The sequence below is a fragment of the Marmota marmota genome, unplaced genomic scaffold (assembly GCF_001458135.2).
Source record: "Marmota marmota marmota unplaced genomic scaffold, marMar, whole genome shotgun sequence".
In the NCBI taxonomy this organism is placed as follows: Eukaryota; Metazoa; Chordata; class Mammalia; order Rodentia; family Sciuridae; genus Marmota; species Marmota marmota.
This window is the reverse complement of record NW_026000168.1, coordinates 14,360,640-14,378,476: the sequence shown is the minus strand read 5'-3', so window position 1 is coordinate 14,378,476 and position 17,837 is coordinate 14,360,640. Positions and strand designations below refer to the sequence as shown.

At 48.2% G+C, this 17,837-nt stretch overlaps 2 protein-coding genes across 7 annotated transcripts in view; one reads left to right on the top strand and one right to left on the bottom strand.

Moving 5' to 3' along the window:
* Camk1 (calcium/calmodulin dependent protein kinase I) overlaps positions 1-10,405 on the top strand; it is a 10,584-nt gene extending 179 nt beyond the window's left edge. Inside the window, exons 2-12 of the mRNA XM_015494997.2 lie at positions 1,959-2,078; positions 3,381-3,512; positions 5,277-5,351; positions 5,438-5,576; positions 6,240-6,366; positions 6,461-6,536; positions 7,181-7,293; positions 7,837-7,915; positions 8,013-8,100; positions 9,906-10,023; positions 10,130-10,405. Coding sequence (XP_015350483.1) covers positions 1,996-2,078; positions 3,381-3,512; positions 5,277-5,351; positions 5,438-5,576; positions 6,240-6,366; positions 6,461-6,536; positions 7,181-7,293; positions 7,837-7,915; positions 8,013-8,100; positions 9,906-10,023; positions 10,130-10,212 — 1,113 coding nt within the window. The 5' untranslated portion in view covers positions 1,959-1,995 and the 3' untranslated portion in view covers positions 10,213-10,405. The remainder of the gene's footprint in view (positions 1-1,958; positions 2,079-3,380; positions 3,513-5,276; positions 5,352-5,437; positions 5,577-6,239; positions 6,367-6,460; positions 6,537-7,180; positions 7,294-7,836; positions 7,916-8,012; positions 8,101-9,905; positions 10,024-10,129) is intronic.
* Positions 8,127-16,295, bottom strand: Ogg1 (8-oxoguanine DNA glycosylase). Of its 6 annotated transcripts, none has more exons than XM_015495003.2 (7): positions 15,832-16,295; positions 15,244-15,491; positions 14,538-14,717; positions 11,802-11,983; positions 11,127-11,277; positions 10,937-10,986; positions 8,127-8,372 (listed from the first exon to the last, which is right to left on the bottom strand). In XM_015495003.2, the coding sequence occupies exons 1-7, from the start codon at positions 15,966-15,968 to the stop codon at positions 8,184-8,186; spliced, it is 1,137 nt and encodes a 378-aa protein (XP_015350489.1). In that variant the 5' UTR covers positions 15,969-16,295; the 3' UTR covers positions 8,127-8,183. The 6 variants fall into 6 exon arrangements, 5 of the variants coding, with proteins under 5 accessions (XP_015350489.1, XP_015350488.1, XP_015350484.1 ...); XM_015495002.2 differs by lacking the exon at positions 8,127-8,372 and adding an exon at positions 10,192-10,718; XM_015494998.2 differs by lacking the exon at positions 8,127-8,372 and adding an exon at positions 10,340-10,683 and having other exon boundaries at positions 15,832-16,292.
* Between the last annotated feature and the right edge of the window lie 1,542 nt (positions 16,296-17,837).

Below are 17,837 nucleotides of genomic sequence, written 5' to 3'. Positions count from 1 at the left end.
CGGTTGGGGTCTGCCCGCTTGCACCCCTGCGCGCTGAAGGGGCAGCAGGAGCCTCCAGCAGCTGGTACCCTCGCCCAAGGATGGGAGGGGGTGCCCGGGAGGGCTGCACCCTGGAAGGACAGGGCTGGGCCTTTCTCCCCGATCTCTGTTCTAGGACCAGCAGGTGCCAAGGAGGCCCGTGGAAAACAGAGGTGACAGAGTAGGGTGGGGAGAGGTGGTCAGTGCCCGAGCCGGAGTTCTTCGGGGGCCTGAATTTGCAAGGGCGTGGGCATCTGGTTATAGATGTGTGTATGTGGTGGGGGGGCCGTGAAGGTGTCCTAATGTCAATGCTGATGTGTGGATCAGACATGGGGTTGCCGTGCTAATGTGTGAGGGTACCCTCATGGGTCGTGGGTGGGATGTCGCCATGCGTTTTTTGCTGCAGAGTGGTGTCCAGGTACAGTGTGCTGGTGTCTGGCTCTAAAGATAGTTAAGTCAGAGTTGGGGGTGGTGTTGAATTGTGCGGTACTGTTGGGGTTTGGACTATAGGAGCTTCTAGGGTGTGGGTGAGGAGCTGGACCGTGTGAGGTATAAGTGAATTGGGGATGTCTGGTGGATGTGAACATGGGAGTGTGTGTGGATGTGTTTTGAAAAGTGAAAGGGGTCTGAGGAATATATGGATGGTGCCTAGGTGTTAAGGTGTGAGGCTGTCTGGGGAGTGTCCTGTGCACATGTATAACCAGGTGCTGGGTCTGGGAGGCAGGGGTTTGGGTTTGGGGTTGTGGAGGAGGCTTGGCTGGAATGGCTAGTACAGGGTGTGGACTGTAAGGGTTATGATGTGCCTGCCTTCAGATGGTTTAAGACTGCCTCTAGAGCTTATCATGAAGTCTCCTTTCTTAGAAGTTTCTGTCCCTGGGAAGGGTGGCCAGAACCCTAGGAACAACCTCCCATCCAAGAAGTGGGATCTCACACCAGGGCTCTGGTCAGGGCACCTTCCCCTCATTGTCCCACAGAAGAAACAGAAAAGAAAAGCATCCTCCCTGAGACCACATAGCATACTAGGCTGTTTTGGCCTTACCTTCTGTGGTCCTGGGATGGGCACCAGTCTAGCTTCATATTGGAAAGAGTAGTTGAGAACAGCTCCTCCATGGCCTCTGCCCTAAGCAAGCTTAGCTTGGGCCCCAGCTGGGTGTCATTTGGGCCACTCTGGACCCATCACAACCCATTTCCTCAATCTCCCCTGTTCTCCATCTGAAAAATGGGAAGAGAGCTCACCCTGTCCTGAGTGATGAGACAGAGGCCTCAGTGGGGGGAAGATCCAAGCTGGGTCAAGGTAAGATGAGGCCAGGAGGGGACATACTGGGTGGGACCATTTAGGGAGTCAGGAGGGAGAGGCCTGGGGAGCTCCAGCTGTGGCTGTTGTTGCCTTAGTAACAGTGAGAAAGAGCTATTTAAAAACGTGGCTGAGATATTGCTGGAAGCCCAGGCTGCCGGAAACCTGATTTCCGAGAGGCCAGGGTGGGGAGAAGGAGGAGGGAGAGGAGACACCCCAGCAGTTCCCAGGGTAAAGCTGGGACATGACTGGTTCTGGGGATGGAGGGATCCTCCAGAGCCCTATGCATCTTCAAGTTGTCCTTGGGTTTTATCTGTTGCCCTTCCAGGGATCAGGGTTTCTCTGGGTGTTTGGATTTGGGGAGGGAGAAACTGGGAAGTGAACATGAATACAAAAATGAAGGAATGCATGACTTTGTTGAATAAAGAATTTTGCTGCCACCATGAAATATATTTCTCAAGGCAAAGAATTTGCTGAATGGACGTTGTTGAATGAACAAATGACTAGTAAATGAATGAATGTTGAATGATTTTGTCAAATGAATGGATCAAGGAGTGAATGAATGCAGGTTGAAAAACTGGATGGGGCATGTAGTGCATTCTCAGAGAAGGCTGAACCCTATTGAGTCTCCTTCCTTCATTCTCCTTCCAGGAGCCCTGGCTGTGGCTGGGGGGCAGTGGGCCATGCCGGGGGCAGTGGAAAGCCCCAACTGGAAGCAGGCAGAGGACATTAGGGACATTTATGACTTCAGAGATGTTCTGGGCACGTGAGTCTCAGGGTGGGTTGGGAGGCTGTTTCTGAGCTGGGGGTAGAATTGGGAAGGGCCTCACTAGCTGGGGGAGGCTGAGTCCAGGATGGTGCTTCCTCTGGTCAGCCAATCAACATTTCCTGCTTCCTACAGACTAGGGCCTATGGCAACCTTCATGACACAGAATGGACCACACTTTTCATTTCTGTTTGGCAATGGTTGGGACAGGGACTGTTCTTGCACAAGCAGTTTCTAATGAAGAGAAGAAAGTGGGGGAGAACAAAGGGCCATTTATCCAACTAGTCAAGAGCTGGGTGTTCTGACCTAGGTTTGGAAACTGCATACACAGCTCTGTTACTAGTACTGGGTCAAGACTTGAAACCAAAGATGAAATTACTGCAGTCACTAGTTATCCCTGATTATTGAAATGTCACCATGAGGGATGCTTTTGACTTATTACTTCTTATTCTCCCCAGCAAAGCTAAAGATGTGCAAAGAATACCCTTGAAAATCTTCCTTAGTCAGTGAACTTAAAGTATAAATGGATTTATCTGTTCCTCAGAGCCTACTTCTTAAACTTTGGTACACACACAAATCCCTTGAACTCTTTGTTAAAATGCAAATTCTGACTCAGGAAATCTGGGATGGGGTCTAGATTCTCCATTTACAAAAAGTTCCCAAGTAATGCTAATGGTTCTTCAAAGTTCTAAGGGTATTATTTATGACTCAAATTTGCTTTAGCAGAAAACAATGAATGAATTAACCATGCACATAGTAAAAAAGCTCAGGGGATTTCAGGCCTGGTTGTATCCAGGGATCCTCATGTTACCAGGAATTATCTTTGATTATAATTCTCAGGTCTGATTTCTTCTGTGCTATTCAATCCCAGACAGGCTCTTGCCAGGAGATGGTAAAGATGGCCACCAACCACTCCATCCACCTTGGGCTGGGGATGTGGCTCAGCAATATAGCACTTGCCTAGCAAGTGAGGCTCTAGGTTTTATCCCCAGTACTATGAAACAGATGGAAAACAAATGAATGAATAAATAATATAGGAATAAGTAAAAAATAAATGAATAAACAAATAATATAGGAAAGAGAACCTCATTCTCACAGTACCAGTAACTTGGCTTATACCACAAATAGTATGCCAGGGAAAGACTATTCTAACTGGCCAGGTCCAGGTCATGTGGTCACCTCTAGAGCCAGTGGGTAGAAAAGTATTTGGTCTAGAGACATACAATCCATAACGGATGGAGGAGAGGCTGAAGGGAAGCAGGGCTTCCAGAACCTCACCTTTGGAATCCTCTCTCCCTGCAGGGGGGCCTTCTCAGAAGTAATCCTGGCAGAAGATAAGAGGACTCAGAAGCTGGTGGCCATCAAATGCATCGCCAAGAAGGCCCTGGAGGGCAAAGAGGGCAGCATGGAGAATGAGATTGCTGTCCTGCACAAGTGCGTGGGCTATAGCTTGTCCCTGCCCCAGGATGACCCTGCCTCGACCCCTCCTGCCCTCCTCCTTCCCCTACTTTTGGCAACTCATTCAACCCTCCAAGCCTCAAATTGCTCATTTATAAAGCAGGAACAAGAACTTCTGCTGGGCAGGGTATGGAGAGCACTTGAGGCCCTTTATTTCAAATGGCTGGCACAATAGCTAACATGACAGACATGACTGAGATGTTGGGGATTAATCTGTTCAGTCAGGTCTCAAGGTCAATGCTTAAACACAGCTTGAACTCACATATCTTAATTACTTTATCTCTGGACCTACCTTGAGTTCCTCCAATATATTAAAGTCACTCAGCAAGTTTAAAACTGTCTGCCAACCCCTCTTGTCACAATGGACAACCAACTGTTCTATGAACTGCTCATGCCAAGAAATCTCCTGCTCTCGCTGTAAATCTTATAATCTCCATTTCCAATGTCTTTCCTGAACTTCCCAACCACCCTGGGCAGGGAAGAAACAGATCATTCTCATTATCAAGGGGTGACGGTTGGAGAAACAGGCCCAGAGAGAGCAAGGGACCTTCCCAAAGGCACAGCAAGTTTCTAAAAGAGCCAGGTCTTCCTCATCATAAAGATCAACTACCAGCCAGGTGTGGTGGCACACACCTGTAATCCCAGCAGCTCAAGAAGCTAAGGCAGGAGGATCTTGAGTTCAAAGCCAGCCTCAGCAATGGCAAGGCGCTAAGCAACCCAGCTAAGGGCTGGGGATGTGGCTTAGTGGTTGAGTGTCCTTGAGTTCAATCCCTGTACCCAAGGTCAACCACCATTATCAGTTCATTTATTGTTTACATTATGCCAGGCACTGTGCCAAGCTTGTCATCTGAATTATCTCAATATGATCTTTTTAAAAAAATATATTTTTAAGTTGTAGGTGAAACTTTATTTTTATGTGGTGCTGAGGACAGAACCCAGTGCCTCATGCATGCTAAGCAAGCACTCTACCACTGAGCTACAACCCCAGCCCCTCAGATTTCTTTCTTTTTTCTTTTCTTTCTTTCTCTTTTTTTTTTTTTTTTTTTTTTTGGTGCTGGGGATTGAACCCAGGACCTTGTGCGTGCAAGCCAAGTACTCTACCAACTGAATTATATCCCCAGACCTTTTTTTTTTTTTTTAATACCTTTATTTTACTTGTTTATTTTTATGTGGTGCCGGAGATTGAACCCAGTGCCTCAGGCATGCTAGGCAAGTGCTCTACCACTGAGCCACAACCCACCCCCCCCCAGCCCCTCAATATGATCTTCATACCTGGTTTTTGAGAGAAGTACTATCACTGGCTTCATTTTATAGACAAGGAGACAAGCTCAGTGGGGTTACATTGAATTCTATCTGTATTACTGAGCACCAACTCTGTCCCAGGGCCAGAGAACACTGAAGACTGAGACAAAGTCTCTGAACTTGTGGGACCTGACCCTCTGATGGGGAAGGCTGACAAATGGGTAGACACAGAAAATTCTTAGTTAGAAGTCTTCTACTGATCAGTGCTATGAAGGGAAAAGACATCCAAACAGCATGTGACAGATGCAGGATTTGGACCCAGTTCTATAGTATGCTCAAGCCCAGTATTTGTACTGCTGCCTTGCCTTCTAAGAAATTTTAATAAATCTTGGTACATCTGCTTTTCCAGGTGGTGATGGGGGAGATCCTTGGTTGGCTTGCCTGGGTCTGCTGGCACTGGGGAGTCCCCAGCTCTGAATTGCTCTTTTTTCCTCTCAGGATCAAGCACCCCAACATTGTAGCCCTGGACGACATCTATGAGAGTGGGGGCCACCTCTACCTCATCATGCAGCTGTGAGTGGCCCTTCCCCTGCTCTGCTCACATTTCTCTCCCTGCTGTCCCCACTTTCTTGGCCAGACTGTCCTGTCCCCTACTGCAGGGTGTCAGGTGGGGAGCTGTTTGACCGCATTGTGGAAAAAGGCTTCTACACGGAGCGGGACGCCAGTCGCCTCATCTTCCAGGTGCTGGACGCTGTTAAGTATCTGCATGACCTGGGCATCGTCCACCGCGATCTCAAGGTGGGTGTGAGCTGGGGAACAGTGAGCAGGGGACATGGGGGCAGGGCCTTTGGAAACCCCTCAATGTCCGCCCTTGGGCTGCTCTCACCTCCTCACTGAGCCTCAGCTTCCTATCTGCAGACTAGACCTTGTGACCCCCAAAGTGCTTCTCCCCATTAAAGTTCAGACACTCAAAGCCACACAAAAGTGAACTGGAATCCTACTCCTCAGAGACAATGATGGGGTGCATGTTTTGTAGTACATCTCATTCTGGCTGTGCTACTCCATAACTGGGCTCTTAGGCAAGTCACTTTACCTCTTGAGGCATCAGTTTCCTCATCTGTAAAATGGGTTTGTTCAGACTGACCTGGAAGAGAAGGTGGGAAGGTGCAAATCCACCAAGTACTCCAGGGCCTGGCATACAGTAACTGCCAGAACTTTTTTAGGGCTTTGCAATACACACCTGAGGTTTACATAAAAATTCCTTCCCATACCCCTGGGGCCCTTGTCCTTTCTGGAACTTTTGGCCTTCCTAAGAACTTCCTTGCATTTCCAGCCAAGATGGTAGCCACAGTGGCTTTTGTGGGGGATGAGGATCCCATTGCTTCTCAAGGGGTGCTTGGGACGGTTCTGCCAGCCTCTGGCCATCTGACTGCTCCTTCCCCCTCCTGCCTGCCCTTCAAGCCAGAGAATCTGCTGTACTACAGCCTGGATGAAGACTCCAAGATCATGATCTCCGACTTTGGCCTCTCCAAGATGGAGGACCCAGGCAGTGTGCTCTCCACAGCCTGTGGGACACCAGGATACGTGGGTGCGGAGGGCCCTGGGCTGGGTCTGTGGATGCGGGAGGAACCAGAAGCTGCAGGGCAGAAATTTGTCACTGCCATGTCCCATTTTCTCCACAGCCCCTGAGGTGCTGGCCCAGAAGCCCTACAGCAAGGCCGTGGACTGCTGGTCCATTGGGGTCATTGCCTACATCCTGTAAGTGGGGGTGTGGCCAAGTAGGGTGTAGCTCCAGAGCTGACCTTTCCCCTGCTTTACTATTCCACCCTGTTATTCCTTCCTTCCCTCCATCCATAGTTAATCTACCTATTAATTACTAATATCACTTCATTCAATAGATACTATGTTTCAGGAACTGCGCCAAGCATGAGCACTTAGCAGAGAACAAACCAGACCAAGTGCTGGCCCTTGGGGAGCTGATATTGTAGTAGGGGAGACAGAAAATCAACAAGTAAATAAATCTATACAATAACATTAGATGGCAAAAATGAATAAACAAAAAACAGGAGAAATGGGGATTGCTACCATTTCAGATAAAGTCAGGGAAGGGCACTTTCTGTGGAGGTGACATCTGAGTGGCCTCTTGAATGAAGTGAGATGTGGGGTAAGGTTTGGGAAGAGGGAACAGCAAGTACAAAGGCCCTGAAGATGGCAAAATTGATCAAAAAACAAAAAAGACCAGTGTAGCTAGATAGGAGCGAGCAAGGCAGGGAGGGGCAGATTTTACAAAGGGGTAACTCTTTTCCATGAGTCCTGCTTGATGTTTGGGACTGCCCCAAAGCTGTCCCAGAGCCACTGGGCACACTGAGAGTGGAAATCAGGATGAGTTTCTTCCTGCCCAGGCTCTGCGGTTATCCCCCCTTCTATGACGAGAATGATGCCAAACTCTTTGAACAGATTTTGAAGGCCGAGTATGAATTTGACTCTCCTTACTGGGATGACATCTCTGACTCTGGTATTTTGGATTTTGCCTTCTTTCGCTGGGCCCTGCCTCTGGTGCCTTCCTCATCTGCTCTGGGGGGGGGGGGGGTCTCCCTAGTCAGGTTCCCCAGTCCCAGAATAAGTTGTCTGAGGTCAGAACCCCCACCTCAGGGGTTTCCCTCTGCTTGGCTCCTAGTCTGAGAAACTTGTAGGCATTTATTCAGTCTTCAAACATAGTATTTTTGAAAATACCTCCCCTACTGACTTCCTAATGCCTAAGACACCACCATAATCATTTTCATCCCTCTTTTTGTGCCCTCTATTAAAAGCAAGCCAATGAAGGCATCTCCAGTTGTTCACACATACTGTGAATATACTGAAGGGTGTCTTCTCCAGAACATGTTTTTGAGAGAGAATGGAGAGAGCTGGGAGGCTGGAGTGAAGTGGGGTGGTGCATGGACAGATCTGGCCCCTATGTCTTGCTTTGCGGTCAGACCAGATGTCAGGGAGTGCTGTCCTGGGGGTGTCCACAGGCACTGCCATGCGGTATGTCTTTGCTTTTGTCTTGGGGGTTCAGCCAAAGATTTCATCCGGCACTTGATGGAGAAGGATCCAGAGAAGAGGTTCACCTGTGAACAGGCCTTGCAGCACCCATGGTGAGGAAAGTCTCCACAGACTGGGGGTGGGGTGAGGCCTGGCCCCCCAGGCCTGCTTCTACCCTTACTGGCAACCCTCCACATATACCCATCCTAGGATTGCAGGAGATACGGCTCTAGATAAGAACATCCACCAGTCGGTGAGCGAGCAGATCAAGAAGAACTTTGCTAAGAGCAAATGGAAGGTGAGTCCATAGCTCTAGTCCGGGGTCCCAGCCTCCCCAGGACTCCTCCCCACCCTTGCCCAGGCTGTTTGCACATTGCCAAGTCAGACATGCAGTAACCACAGGGCTGCTTTCTGAAAGACCTCACTCTTTATTAAATAAGTACTTCTGACACTCAATTTGAGAGAGTCCCTGATCTCCAAGTCTAGAGGGAAAATAGTAAACTTAGAAGGCATTTGATGCAGCTTATGAGTTCCAAGAAGGGTCATAAAGGTGGTAATGGCCTGAAGAATCTGTCAGTTGAGTAGCAATTAGACACATGGAATAATGTCCAAGGCACAGAGAAGAGGGGTGCAAAGTTCCAGAAGCAAGAGAGTGGAGCTGGCCACCCAGAAATGCACATGATAATCCTGGTTACACTGGAGGGGCAGAGGAGACTGACTGGCAAGAGGGAAGGCTAGAGAAGTCAGTAAGGGCCGCACAACTCAGGACCTCAAATACCATAGTAGAGCACCAACTTGACATTGAGGGTGCTGAGGAGCCCCAGAAGGATTTCAAGTAAAAAAAATGGCCATTTAGAAAGAGCTTTCAAGTACAAAAAAACAGCAAAGAGTGAAGATTGGGAGACAAGTAGGAGGCTGTGGCAGAGATGCAGGCAGGAGATGGGAAGGACTTGACCTTGGGCGGCAGTAATAGGAATAGAGAATAGTAGCTGAGAACAACAATCATTTAGGAGGTAGGATCAACAAGAAGTGATAGTGGAATGGATTCTGAGGGTGTGAGTTGAGATGTCAAGGGCTGTCCTAACTTTCTGGTTGGGGACAGATTAGCCTGGAAATTATCATAACTGTGATCCCAGGAGCAGGATGTGTTTTGGGGGGAATGCTTTTAGTTTTCAACATGTTTTTTGAGGGGTATATAGGAGAATCTAGGGGGATATGATGAAAAGAAAATTACATACATAGCCAGGAGTGGTGATGCACATCTATAATACCAGCTACTCGGGAAGGTGAGGCAGGAGGACTGTAAATTCAGGGCCAGCCTGGGCAATTTAGAGAGACCCTGTCTCAAAATAAGAGGGCCAAGGTGTGTAACTCAGTGGTAGAGTGCTTGTCTGACGTGTGCAAGGCCAATATTGAAACAAAACAGAAAAACAACAACAACAACAAAAAAACCACAGAGGTTAAGTTTCTTGACCTTTCTATACCTTAGTTTCCACCTATGAAATTTGTGATATTAAAAGTGCTCACCTGAGAATTTTGGAAAGATTAAATGAGTCACTATGCAAAATACTTGAAACAGTGCCTGACACACATGCTGTGTAGTGTTTGCTATTACGTATGAATATGAATAGTTTTATTTATATGTATACACATAAACAAAGAATGTTTATGTATACATTCTATATATATATATATGTGCACACATAATTGAACAGAATTTCACAAAGCTTTGTAGAGGCTGAGCACGGTGGCACATACCTGTAACCCTGGTGCCCTAGGAGATGGGGATTGCAAGTTGGAGACCAACCTGGGTAACTTAGTGAGAAACTGCCTCAAAATAAAGTTTAAAAAAGGGCTGAAAGGGCTGAGGTTCTAGGTCAGTGGTAGAGCACCCTTGGATTCATTTTCCATTATGGTTTAACAGTATGGTTTAAAAAAAAAAAAAAAAGCCTTGTTTTGGGGTTGGGGGGACTTATAAGTGTCACTAAATAACCCCTGAATGAAGAACAAACAAATAAAAAATACCATTGAAAGAATTCTACTGCCAGGCCCTGACTATAAGCTCCCACCTTCTCAGAAGTCCCTTCTTCCCTTTCTCCACAGCAAGCTTTCAATGCCACGGCTGTGGTGCGGCACATGAGGAAGCTACAGTTGGGCACCAGCCAGGAGGGTCAGGGACAGACGGCGAGCCACGGGGAGCTGCTGACGCCAACGGCTGGGGGTGAGGAGCAGGGATGCTTGGAAGGGTGTGGGTGGGCCACGAAGAGACGCCCAGCTGGAGTGCAGGGTGTGCCCTACTGCCAACTGTATTCTGTCCTCCCACACAGGGCCGTCAGCCGGCTGCTGCTGTCGAGATTGCTATGTGGAGCCAGGCCCGGAACTGTCCCCCACAATGCCCCCGCAGCTCTAGGGCCCTGGATCTAGTCAGGGTTTCTTTTGTGGGAGGGGCTGGGGGTAGCCTACTCCCTTCCCTGAGTGAACTGGGGAGTTACCCTACCCACTGCCCTCCCCACCCCTTCCTCTCACTCCTCACTGCATTTTCCATACAAAGGTTTCTATTTTATTGTTCCTTCTTGTAATAAAGGGAAGAAGATAAAACCATACAGCTCTCTCTCCAGAATGGCCCCCACCCTGTCCCGTTGTGCAAATTGATTGCTTATTTGGGGTGTGCCTGGCACCTGAGGTAGTTTCAGAGAGCCCTCCCCAACATAAGCCTAAGGAGGATGTGGGGAGAGAAGCAGGGAACGGAGGGGAAAGGTTTTGGGGAATTCCTTTGTCCAGTGCTCCTTGCCTAGACTTCTGGTCCTTTAGACACCTTTTTGCGCTTTGCTGGTGGCTCCTGGGAACGGTGGGGTTGGTGCAGGTCAGCACTGAACAGCACCTATGGGAGGGGGAGTGTGTGGGCAGAAAGGTACACTGGTTTAGGAGTAGAGGGGCTGGTGACAGTGCAGGAAGGTGGAAGAGTCCATGGGGGTCAGGGCTGGATTGGTTGGAGAGGCCATTAGGGTCACCTGGGATGGTGGAAGTGAGAGTCCATTGGGACAGACTGTTGAAAGAGTCCACTAGGGTCAGGGACAGGGAAGAAGTTCTTTGGGGTCTGGGCTAGAGAGGAGGGGAAATCTAGGTACACTCACTGCTTGGGCCCAGCCAGCATAAGGTCCCCACAGGCGCCGGAAAAAGTTTCCTAAATCAGAAGTGAGGAGGCTAGATTAACTGGCCCAACCTGCCCCCCAATCCACAGAGGCGGGGATTGAGGAAGAGGTGATTAAGAGATAAATTTCTAACATCTCAGCCCAACGCCCCAATGTCCCACTCTCTCCTCACCCAGTTCCTTGTTAGCCTGAGGGCTGGGGCCCTTGGCCCGGGATGTGGTAGGATGCCAGCTGTAGTCACGTTGGGCTATCTGCCACACATGGACGTCCACGGGCACAGCCTGAGGTTTTTCTAGGGCCATGAGGCAGATGCAGTCAGCCACCTTTGACAAAGAATGTGCCACTGTGGAGGAATGGTAGGATCCAGCCACTGTCCTCCATCTATTCCTAAAGCCAACTGCTTCCTCCTGTACTCTGAGGTCACTATTGTTCTGTATTCTCAATCGGTATGTATTGATTTTTCTAAAAGTGCTACTGAATAATCACTTCTGTGGCCCACATTCTCACCATAATCTAGGGAGAAGATATTACCATACCCACTTAAAGACCACTATAAACTTCCCTACCATTCCTTCTGGAAATTTCTGTATACACAGAGCAACATACACATGCACTGACACACACAGCCTTTCTATGAAGGCATTTAAAGGGTAAAGTCTTTCATACTCTCCTGGCACCCTGATTTTTCTAATAAAAACATTTGCTTTTATCCTTTTTCTTTCGGGCCCTGCCTCCAAAAGCCAGGCCTCCACCCACCTCCACCCACCTCTCAGACCTGCCCTGTGTCTGACTCCCTCCTCTCAGTGTGAGTGGATGGGAGGGCTGCTACCTTCTTTGGGCGCCTCACCTTGGTGCCCACCCCAGGCAGGGTGCAGAGGGCCTTGTGTGCCTCCTCATAGGGGGCTTCTCGAAGCTGCTGCAGCCAGGCCAGACCACCCTGTTCTTCCAGGATGGCTCGGGCACTGGCACTCACATATTGGGCACGGTACCCCAGACCCAACTTCCTGAGGCGAGCTTCCACCTCCATACCTGTGGGGAGTGGGGAGAAGAGCAAGGATTAGGCATCTTGGAGTCCTTCTTATGCAAAGAAGGGATAGTATATGAGCTCTTTATCCCAAGGGAATGCTTTTCCTAAAGTATCCCTCTCTCCTCACTGCCCTCTAGGAGACAGTAGATAAAAGTACGTGCCAAGCAAAGGAAAGCATGGGTTCTCCCCTCTACAAGTGTTTTCTGAGCATCTATTACATACTGGGCTCTAGAGAGAGATGGATGCGTTGCCTCGGAAGAGCTCCCTATTTTGAGTTTCTTTTTTTATTTTTTTAATTTTTTTTATTGGTTGTTCAAAACATTATAAAGCTCTTGACATATCATATTTCATACATTAGATTCAAGTTGGTTATGAACTCCCAATTTTACCCCAAATACAGATTGCAGAATCACATCGGTTACACATCCACATTTTTACATAATGCCCTATTAGTAACTATTGTATTCTGCTACCTTTCCTATCCTCTACCATCCCCCCTCCCTCTATTTTGAGTTTCTTAACTTTTCCCAAGAGTGTTTACAGTTATGACCTAAAAATATTATAGTAATAACTGCAACTGCTTCTATTATCAAGTTCTGGTATCATGCAAGGGCTAAGTGCCTTAGGTACATTATCATCATGCTTTCAAGGACCCCAATGACAGCACTGTTGTTTCCCCATTTCCCAGATGGAGAAAAGGAGGGCTTAAAAGAGGCAAAGTAATTTGATCAAGAAAGGACATAGTTTGCTTATAATCCCAGCTATTAGGAGGTTGACACAGGAGGATTCTAAGTTCAAGGCCGGCTACACAACTAGGTGAGACACTGTCTCAAAACACAATTAAAAAAGAAAGAAAGAGGGGCTGGGGATGTGGCTCAAGTGGCAGCACGCTTGCCTGGCATGCGTGCAGCCCGGGTTCGATCCTCAGCACCACATACAAACAAAGATGTTATGTCTGCCGAAAACTAAAAAATAAATATTAAAAAAGAAAGAAAGAAAGAAAGAAAGAGGCCTGGGGATATAGCTCAGTGGTTCAGTGCTGGCCTAGCATGTGCAAGGCTATAAGGCCCTGAATTCAATCCCCAATTCCACCAAAAAAAAAAAAAAAAAAAAAAAAAAAAAAAGCAGCAGCAGCCATGATATAGATGGTATCTTATACCCAGGTCTAGAAATCAGTACCTGTGTCCCCATTACTCTTTTTTTTTTTTTTATTAAAGATTATGATTTTATTTTTTATTTTTATTTTATTTTTTTTAAGAGAGAGAGAGAGAATTTTTTAATATTTATTTTTTAGTTTTCGGCGGACACAACATCTTTGTTTGTATGTGGTGCTGAGGATCGAACCCAGGCCACATGCATGCCAGGCGAGCGCGCTACCACTTGAGCCACATCCCCAGCCCCCCATTACTCTTCACTGTCTCATGACTGCTGTATTAACCAGCTCCCTAACCCCTTCTTGATAGAAACTTATTTCCATGCTATAAACAAGAGAAGACTGGAGTGGTGAATAAATTCCTTCCTTTAGGTCATGACTACTAAACTAAGAGCTGAGACTCAAGACCAGGTTTCTAAGCACCAAAACAATTCTGTTTTTCTTCTGAGGCAGGTTCTTCCTGCTATGCAGTCCCCAAGCACTTCCCCTAGCTTAGTTCTCACACCTACCAACTGATACACTTGCTTCTGTAAAACACTTGCCTCAAAGGGCTGCTGTGAAGATAACCTGTGTTCCTGAGTGCAAAACTGTTGGGTTTACTGCAGTGATAGCAGCTTGAGTTTTCCATATACTTCCTGTGTGCCAAACACTGCTGAGTGCAGGATGTGTATTCTTTTATTCAATTCTCATAATGACTATAATTATCCCATTTCACAGATGTAGACACTGAAGCACAGAAATGCTAAATAATTTGCCCAAGTGACAGGGCAGGGATTCAGCCCCAGTGAATCTGTCTCCAGAATGTGTGCTCTTAACTCCAAACTACTGAACACTGCATACAGATATTTCTCTGATGAGGCATCAAAACTATTGGCAAAAAACACACACTAGACCGGGGCTGCAGCTATATGGTAGCGAACTTGCCTAGAAAGCTCGAGGCCCTACCTCGAGGCTTGAGGTTCAATTCCTAGTACCACAAAAACAAAACAGAACAAAAGGCACAGACTAGTAAGGTGCTGGCATTTTTTTTTTTTTTTTAATTTGGTACCAGGGATTAAACTCAGGGGCAGTCGACCACTGAGCCACATCCCCAACCCTATTTTGTATTTTATTTAGAAACAGGGTCTCACTGAGTTGCTTAGTGCTTTGCTTTTGCTGAGGCTGGCTTTGAATGCAAGATCCTCCTGTCTCAGCTTCCTGAGCTTCTGGGATTACAGGAGGCGCTCACATTTTAAGGAGGTACAGCTGGGTCTCAACAGACCAGGCAGGGTGGTTCTAGATGGGGAAAGTGTTTGGGAAGGAGGAAACTTTTAGATGAGAGATGGTGACCACAGAAAACTGAACAGATATCCTTGTTCAAAAGCTGTATAGAGGGCTTGGGGGAAGGGGATCCACCTACTCACCAGCCAGGGCTTGCAGGGTGGGGAAGCCATGGTAGGTGACATCATCAAGCTGAATGAGCCGAGGTCCAAAAGCCTGGCACAGCCGCTCCACCATGCCAGTGATGCGGGTAATGTTGTTGTTGGAAGAACAGATAAATGAGAAAAGGCATTCGATGGGGTCAAGTCTCAGCAATCGCACACCTGGAGACCAGAAAGGCAAGGGGCAGGAGAAGCATCTGCTGTAGGTAGTGGCTTCCTCCCACCCTCAGATCAGATCAGGGAAAACCCAGGATAACGACGGGCAGCACTGTTAGAGAAAACACCACCAGACTTCTCATTCCTAATAGCATCTTGTGAAGGCCAGGTTACTGATATAGAAGCCACAGTATAAGCACCGTGTGGGGAGGAATTTGGATCCAATTTGTTCTTGCTACATTTTAGTCACATAGCAGAATGAATGAAATCACCTGCCCCAAGTCCCATGGCCAGGATTAGGCTCCATATTCTTGTCACTTCACTATGGTGATCAGCAGGATAATAATAATAGTAATAATAATTACAACGTGTCCGGTACAATCCTAAGTACTTTACATATATTAGGTCCTTTAATCCTCATCAAATCCTATGAAGTAGATACTACCACCATTTTACAGATAGAATTTAAAACATTCTCAGGTACTTAACTAATGTACCTGAACCCCAACCCTTGCCCCAGGCCTGTACTCACCTTGGAATTTCTGAGCCATCTTTTGGAAATGGGAGTCCACGGAACTCCAATGGCTGTACAGTTGAGCCAGGCTGACATCTAGCTGGAAGTACTTGTGCACTGTCTCCAGTTCCTCAGGTGTGGGTTTGCCAATCCAGCCCTTGTCCCCTCGGTACACAGTGCAGTATAGCAGCTCCTCAGTTTGAGTCAGTGTCCACACTTGATCCGCCAGCACGCCACTCCAGTGTGCAGGGCTTTGCTCCTTCCACCTGAATTCCCAGTGCAGGCAACCCTAACACTCAGTTTCCCTTCCCACACACTCTGGGAGTCTCTCCTATTCCCAAATGCCCCATTTATAAAACTGACTTAACAGTTGCAAAGTAAAAGTAGCACCTTTGGTTTTATTGCATGATCCTAACAATATTGCAGACTTACTACCCCTACTTTGAAAGGCGGCAACAGGCTCGCCACCAGTGCTTATTTCCTTAATATCCTGAGAGATACTATCCCATCCATCACCCCCAACATTCCTTTGCATCTTTGGTGGGCTGTAAAAGGCAGTCAGGAACCAGGGTCCCAGGGGAGGAGCCTCCCAGGTCAGCCACTCACCGGAAGGACTGTCCCGAAGCTAAAACCAGATCCAGGCGCAGTTCAGAGCGTGGACATGGGATGGAGGCCCAGAGGGCCGGGCTCGAGGATAGAGTACGATGCGTCATGCTACCAAGCAGAAGGGACCGGGCCACCATTTCGGGCTCCGCTCCACCACAGCCCCGCCGGCTCAGACCCAAATCACCCGAACGGCAAAGACCCCCGTTTACACAATGACCATGCCGCTTAGGGCTTCGCCCACAGTCACCAAGGCCTCTCTCCCCTCTCCCTCTATTTCCTCCTGCTTTCCTGAGGGGCAGGTCCCCTCCCTTCTTCCTCACGTATCCCTCTGCAGCCTCCAGAGCCTCCGGGCATTCACTGCAAAGATGCCCTGGATTTTGGAAGCTCGCGCGAATGTGTTCTTCCGGCTTTTCCAGGGGGTGGCCTTGCCGAGACCGGAAGTAGAGCTCCGACTCCTCTTATTTGACCTAGTGGTAGCCAATCCGAGAAGGAAGTGGGAGGGCCAATGAGGAAGCGGGCGTGGCGGAGGGGGCGTGGCTTTCCGCGGCGCCCAGGCCGTTGGCGCGCTCTGGGCTCGCTGCCGACTATTGGCTTTTCCTCCGAGATGCCTTGCACTCGTCCCGCGCGCCTGCGAACCCGGTGCTGCGCAGGCCCAAATCCTGCCCGAGTTTCACCGAGCCCTCAGCCTTCCCCACCTCGTCCTCAAAGACCCTTTCTCCAATGAGTCTTCGGAGTCTGATACTCGCCCTCATCGGGCCTTCCTCTCATGACCTCTTTCTTCAACCATGAATCTGACCCAAGCCCAGTTCTGGGCCCTTAGAAGTGTCTCCAGAACCTGTCTCGGGAGGACTCTCTCTTCAGCGTTTACCCGCTCAGCTTGTCCCTGCTCAGGCCTTCTCCTAGCCTCTACCGCGCCTGCAGGCCTCTTAAGTCCTTCAGAGGCCTGTCTCTTGGCGAACTCCTCGCCACATCTGCTCCTTCCGTCCGGAGCACTCCTAAGACGGTACACCCCCCTGTTCACTCTTGTGCATGGAGTGAGGCCCACTAGGAGCCTTTCCGGAGGGCCCCAGGAGCCTAAGCAGCAACCCAGAGTACAAATGTGAAACCCTGAGGCAGCTTGTCTGGTCCAGTTGCCACTGCCAGCCGCCTGGACCCAGAAAAAGACTATGTAATTTATTACTTTCTGGAGGAAAATGGAAAAATGGAGTTAGGGGTCATCAACTTGGGAAGTTAATCTGGGGCATTTTCCACCTAGCATGGTGATTTGGGGTTGTATTTAAACGACTAGACCCCAAGTTCTTCAAGGGCAAGATCTGCAGGTGATTAATCTTTGTGTCTCATCCACAGCATGGCACAGCTGGGTGCATGGAGAATCAACAGATGAGTCTTTGACTTAAGTTTCATTCCTCAGTGGCTACAAGGCCTTGGGCAAACCATGTCTTGCTGTTTCACCTGGTAGGCATGCCACCTCACAGGCACCTAGCACTTGGAAGTCACTCCTTCAACAAATGTTGGTTGAATTGGAAAAGGTGCCACTTTTGGGGGTGAATGAAAGCAACCTTTACATCCTTTGTCTGTTTCCAATCTCAGCTATAGTGACAGAAGCACTTGGGCCATGCTCCTGGCAAAGGACTTGAATGAAGCCACCCACTGAAATCCACAAAGGAATCCTGAGTGGACTTTTCATTCCCAGTTCAGCAAACTAGTTGAACAGTCAGCTTTGCAGACAAATAGACCTGAATTCAAGTTTCCTAGCTGTGAAACTTTCTAGTTGTGGGAACTTAGGCAAGTTTCTTACTTTTTCTAAACCAAAGTATCTTTGTGGAGACAACCAGTCTATTATCTTATTACCCTACCCTATATTTGCTGTAAGGTATAAGTAAAATTGTGTATCTAGATACTTAGTACAAGGCCTTCCACTTAGAGTATGGCAAATGGGAACTCTCATATTTCTTTTGCTGTTGTGTCAAAACTAGCATGCATAGCAGTATCACTGGGGCCCAATT